Consider the following 6,799-nt stretch of genomic DNA (forward strand, 5'->3'; position numbering starts at 1 on the left):
GCAGTTCAAAGCGTTCCTTCACTCTCTACCTGCCTCAGAAACACTTGAGCACAGTCTGGTGTCGGTTAATGTGTGTCAAACATGGGAAAAGTCCGGTCCGCTCGCGGCTCCTGTCAGGGCTCTGGTCTGTGCTGTTATTCCCGGAGCATCGAAACTTCCCGGTGAAGCAACCGACAGGACGCGAGACTCGCAGCGCAACACGTGGATGAAATACAGACAGACAGACGCACTGAAACACTGAAGCTGAAAGTCATTTCTCATGGGAATGAAACTAAGGCAGGGAGCGGTGCGGTAACACCTTAAGCAGAGCCACAGCGACACCCCTCGGTCAGAGATCAACACACGTCTGCCAGTTCACTCATGGGATTAAAAATATCCATCCATTCATCATCTCTTTATTGTACCTATCACTTAAATCATATACTTACCTATCTATGTCTATGTCTATGTATCTGTCTATCTATCTATGGGCGTACAATTTAGTAGTAGGGATGATAGGGACATGTTCCTACCAATATCCAGAGACCACTAAATTGTCCATAGCAATAATTTTGATCAAACAAACAATTAAATATATGTGTATGTAAATGTTAGTCGCATCTGAAATAGGTCATATACCAATTACCTGATACATTTATGTTATGTGTTCATCTGCTTCTCCCACTTGCTCTTTTTACTTTGACTATCACCCTAATAGACTAATAGTCTTCAGATAGTTGTCAGATGCAACAATAATTTCTCAAATATTTATTACAATACTGATACATTAACATACATACATACATTGATTTCCTATTGAACTGTCACCAAATTAACTGCTGGGGCAAAGTATTTAAAATTGAGTGAGTTAAGATACAAATTCTATCATAATACCAATCGCTCCGATTGATTAAAACTCGTGACATCGATCATTCGGTTCAAGCGATTCACTAGCAAACACCAGATCAAAAGAGCTATACATTTTTGAATTTCGACATCGCTTGTAATGATTTTAAAAAGCAGATGGGCCTACAATGATGGGCAAAACAGCTTTTTAAAACTCTGAATCAAAACCATTGTGTCACTTAATGATGCACTTTGAAAGTGCTCCAATCGGATTGCAAGTAGCGAATCATCTGCTTCAGATCAGAACTTCAAAATGCGTGTCGCAAATCATTTGATTTAGATTGGAACTTCGGAGCGGGGATCGTGAATCATTTGTTAGATCTGAACTTTAGAGCTGGTTCGTGAATCTTTTAATTCAGATTGGAAATTCGGCACGCGATCACGAATCATTTTATTTGGATCGGAAATTCGGAGCGGGTTTGCGAGTCAATAGATTTAAATCGGAACTTCGTTTTGTGGATCGCAAAGCATTTTATTTAGATCGGAACTTCAGAGGTTTGTGAATCATTTCGGCAATTGAATGATTTGCAATCCGCGCTCCAGTCCCGATCTGAAATGGTGGTTCGCGAATCATTATTCAGATCGGAACTTTGGGTTTGTGAATCATTTGATTCAAATAAGGATTTGGGTTGGCAAATCATTTCGCGAATTGAATGATTTGCGATCCGTGCTCTGAAGTCCTGATTGGAAATGATGGTTCGCAAATCATATAATTTAGATCGGAACTTTGGAGCGGGTTCGCAAATCATTTGATTAAAATCAGAACTATAAAATAATGATTCATTTTATTAAGACCGGAACTTCGGATCGGGTTTGTGAATCATTTCGCAAATTGAATGATTCGTGATTTGTGTTCCAGTCCCGATCTGAAATGGTGGTTCGCGAATCATAATTCATATCAGGACTTCAGAGAGGGTTCGTGAATCTTTTGATTCAGATCGGAACTGAATGATTCACGATTTGCACTCCAAAGTCCCGATCTGAAATGGTGGTTTGAATCATTATTCAGATCATGACTATTGATCAGGAATCATTTGAATTAGATCTGAACTTCGGAGTGGGTTTGAGAATCTTTTGATTTAGATCGGAACTTCGAGAGTGAATATTCGTTTATTTCTGATTTCTTTTTTTTTTTAAACGGTACAAAGCATCAAAAGATTTGAAACGATGGTTCGCAAATCATTAGCTTTAGATTGAAACTTAGGAGCGGGTTCGCAAATCATTTGATTCAAATCAGAACTATAAGATCGCAAATCAATTTATTTAGACCGGAACTTCGGATCGGGTTCGTGAATCATTTTGCAAATTGAATGATTCGTGATTCACGTTCCAATCCCGATCTGAAATGGTGGTTCGCGAAACATTATTCAGATCAGGACTTCGGGTTTGCGAATCATTTGATTCAAATCAGGACTTCGGATTTGCAAATTATTTGATTTGGATTGGGACTTTGATGTGGATTCGTGAATCATTTGATTCATATCAGGACTTCAGAGAGGGTTCGTGAATCTTTTGATTCAGATCGGAACTGAATGATTCACGATTTGCGCTCCAAAGTCCCGATCTGAAATGGTGGTTTGAATCATTATTCAGATCATGACTATCGATCGGGAATCATTTGAATTAGATCTGAACTTCGGAGTGGGTTTGAGAATCTTTTGATTTAGATCGGAACTTCAAGAGTGAATCTTCGTTTATTTCTGATTTCTTTTTTTTTTTTAAACGGTACAAAGCATCAAAAGATTTGAAACGATGGTTCGCAAATCATTAGCTTTAGATTGAAACTTAGGAGCGGGTTCGCAAATCATTTGATTCAAATCAGAACTATAAGATCGCAAATAATTTTATTTAGACCGGAACTTCGGATCGGGTTCGTGAATCATTTTGCAAATTGAATGATTCGTGATTCACGTTCCAATCCCGATCTGAAATGGTGGTTCGCAAAAAATTATTCAGATCAGGACTTCGGGTTTGCGAATCATTTGATTCAAATCAGGACTTCGGATTTGCAAATTATTTGATTTGGATTGGGACTTTGATGTGGATTCGTGAATCATTTGATTCATATCAGGACTTCAGAGAGGGTTCGTGAATCTTTTGATTCAGATCGTAACTGAATGATTCGCGATTTGCGTTCCAAAGTCCCGATCTGAAATAGTGGTTTGAATCATTATTTAGATCTAGACTATCGATCAGGAATCATTTGAATTAGATCTGAACTTCGGAGCGGGTTCGCGAATCATTTGATTCAAATCAGAACTATAAGATCACAAATCATTTTATTTAGACTGGAACTTCGGATCGGGTTCGTAAATCATTTCGCAAATTCATATCAGGACTTCAGAGAGGGTTTGTGAATCTTTTGATTCAGATCGGAACTGAATGATTTGCGATTTGCATTCCTAAGTCCAGATCTAAAATGGTTGGTTGATTCATTATTCAGATCTAAACTATCGATCGGTTATCATTTGAATTAGATCTGAACTTCGGAGCGGGTTCGTGACTCTTTTGATTCAGATCGGAGTTCTTCGTTTGTTTCCGATTTATTTTTATTAAACAGTACAAAACATCAAAAGAAATGGAGTACACAAATACAAATCTCTTAAGAAAAAAATAATGGTTTTATTATAGCAAAAGTGTAGTAAACATTTTTGTGTAATTTTTACTTTTTGTTAGTTATTGTCCTATATTCTATTCCAAGTAGTCGAATAAAAAATGTAACTATCTATCTATCTGGTAGACACATGGACAGAAAACCATATAAGTCAACAGTCTGTCCCACTATCTATCCATTTATCTGTCTCTGTCTATCTGTCTGTCTGTATAATAGAAAAAGAAGCTTTCTAAGCCCAAATATAAATATTATTCAATGAGGATTTGAGATTCATTCTTAAATGTATTAGAGTGCAATAGACAGTTTATGTTCAGAGAAAGCACAAAAGCCATCTGAAGCAACTTGGCAATTTCCTTCTGAATACATAAGCTATAAAAGAATGCACATGAATGCAGAAATGTTTTCAAGAGGAAATGTTTTATTAGACTGCAGGGATACATCTTTTAATAATTCAGGCAAATGTGCAAAGGATCCAATAGTGAATCAATTACATTGCAATCGCTTTTATCATAGTCATTTAGTGCAAAATAGTTTGTGTTAGCAAAGGTAAAATATTAGTTTAAAATGTCTTACAAATAATCATTGCAATGAAAATATAATCAATTTGTGGTTCAAGATACAAAATCACCTGTGCATTACCTGTGCAAAATCTCACATTATAAATTTTATTTAAGAAATACAGACATTATGAAATTCAATGTCATATGAATATTGTGGACAGATTTTTCTTCTGAATGGAAATTTCTTTTAAAGCAGTAATTGAATGTTACAATCATCATATGTCTTTCAGTTGACTGACCTTGTAAAGTCAACACAAGACAAGAGAACAAAAGCACTTTCAAATGATACATAAAGGATTGAAATTCTAAGGACACTTTAATGAAACGTCTCAGCTGGAAGAGGTCTCGATAAACTCTAGTGGTCATCACCCTACAACTAACACAAATACACATATCAGACGGCATCACCTTGGGCTAAATCTGAAATGATTTCATCATCCTGTGTCCATGGGCGCTCCTTCAGGCCCTGCACTCAGACCAACAAGAGTCAAGCCCTTGTTTTTCATTTGTAAAATTCATATCAGATCTATCCTCTGGCATTTTGTACAAAATTGGAGCATGAAAGTTTAATTATTAGAAAAACATTATCTCCTCTAATGAACATAATTAAAGATTAAGGTTCAACTGATGTCTGTCTAATGAAGATAAAAGAGAAATTTAATTTGAATGCGAAACCTTCCTTCTAAGGTGCTTCTCATGGAAACTTGTTTCCACCACAGAATAAAAAATAAATGAAATCTGACTTTTATCTTAGAATTATGAATTCATATCTCATACAGTTGAAGTCAAAAGTTTACATACACCTTGCAGAATCTGCAAAATGTTAATTATTTTACCAAAATAAGAGGGATCATACAAAATGCATGTTATTTTTTTATTTAGTACTGACCTGAATAAGTTATTTCACATAAAAGATGTTTACAAATAGTCCAAAAGAGAAAATAATAGCTGAATTTATAAAAAATTACCCTGTTCAAAAGTTTATATACACTTGATACTTAATACCTGAATGATCCACAGCTGTGTTTTTTTGTTTAGTGATAGTTGTTCACGAGTTCCTTGTTTGTCCTGAATAGTCAAACTGCCTACTGTTTTTCAGAAAAATGCTTCAGATCCCATAAATTCTTCAGTTTTCCAGTATTTTTGTGTATTTGAACCTTTTCCAACAATGACTGTATGATTTTGAGATCCACCTTTTCACTCTGAGGACAACTGAGGGACTCACATGCAACTATTACAGAAGGAAGGAAGGAAACATGATGCATTAAGAGCCTGAAAGAAGCCATGAAGATCAGAATAAATTTAACTTGTTTTGTCTTTTGTGGAACATGTAAGTATCTTCTGTAGCTTCTGTAGGGCAGTACTAAATGAAAAACAAATATACATCCTCATTCTCCTCAAAAGTTTTCACCCCCGGCTTTTAATGCATTGTGTTTCCTTCTAAAGCATCAGTGAGCATTTGAACCTTCTGTAATAGTTGCATATGAGTCCCTCAGTTGTCCTCAGTGTGAAAAGATGGATCTCAAAATCATTGGAAAAGGTTCAAATACACAGAAATGCTGAAAAAACAAAACAATTTGTTTCTGAAGAACTGTTCAGGACAAACAAGGGACTCACCAAAAAACACAGCTGTGGATCATTCAGGTAACAACACAGTATTAAGAATCAAGTGTATGTAAACTTTTGAACTGGATCATTTTTATAAATTCAATTATTTTTCTCTTGTGGACTGTGTGTAAATGTCTTTTATGTTAATTATCTTATTCAGGTCAGTACTAAACCAAAAACAACATTTTGTATGATTCCTCCTATTTTGGTCAAATAATTAACATTTTGCAGACTCTGCAAGGTGTATGTAAACTTTTGACTCAAACTGTATATCTCACATTTCTGACATTTTTACTCAAAACAGTGGTGCAAACAAGCTTCCATTGCTTCTTGCTGATTGTGTAAAGACTAAAAGCTACATTTTAAAATGAGCAGTTTCTTATTGACCACAATTACTTGCACTTTATAACAGCAAAGACTATTGGGAGATTCCCATATACATGTACACAGCATGCAGATGTGTCTATTGTTCAAATATCTCTTAGATAAAAACAAAAACACTTATCATCTACACTGTGGACAAATTCACCCTTTTTGATTTTTTGTTAAAACATGGCACGGATTTGCGCTACAGCATTCGTGGCGACTCCTCAGAAGTTTGAAAAATATTTCCACTGAACTGATACAAAACAGCAGAGCCCAAACTCGACTGTCACCCTTTCCCTAAAGACACACGCACAGACGCACATGCTGCCTGGGTCCCACAGATTTCTAGAGAATTCTTCAGAGAACAGCGATAACGAGCAAGAGGAACAGCTTTCATAGGTGCTTTCATCATCGACCGCACCTGGTGGAGATGGCAGCTGTCTCCCACCCCCTCCAAAACACACCCAGTCTTCAGTACTACCCTCACGCACACACACATACACATACATAAACAAACACACACTAACGGCATTGTCTTTTTTTGTACAGCTAACAAAAGCTTTGAAGTGTTCACTGTGCGTTTTCGGTCTAGAGACTACAGATGGAAATCTGATTTCAATTCTGATTCCTCAACGGGTCTGTTAATGGTTCTTTTAATCATTTCAAAGAAAAAAAATGGATAATGATAGGAAAACTATTGTAATGCATTCAACTGACCTCAAAAGCCTGGTGTCAAGTTAAGAATTTCATGTATTATACCATTCTT

At 36.1% G+C, this 6,799-nt stretch overlaps 1 protein-coding gene across 1 annotated transcript in view; it reads right to left on the bottom strand.

Moving 5' to 3' along the window:
* The window catches only part of LOC141287746 (ATP-binding cassette sub-family D member 1-like), a 16,156-nt gene extending 9,714 nt beyond the window's left edge, over positions 1–6,442 (bottom strand). Inside the window, exon 1 of the mRNA XM_073819879.1 lies at positions 6,324–6,442. Within this exon, the coding sequence (XP_073675980.1) occupies positions 6,324–6,442 (119 nt within the window). The remainder of the gene's footprint in view (positions 1–6,323) is intronic.
* Between the last annotated feature and the right edge of the window lie 357 nt (positions 6,443–6,799).

This window comes from Garra rufa, chromosome 15 (assembly GCF_049309525.1).
Source record: "Garra rufa chromosome 15, GarRuf1.0, whole genome shotgun sequence".
NCBI lineage: Eukaryota > Metazoa > Chordata > Actinopteri > Cypriniformes > Cyprinidae > Garra > Garra rufa.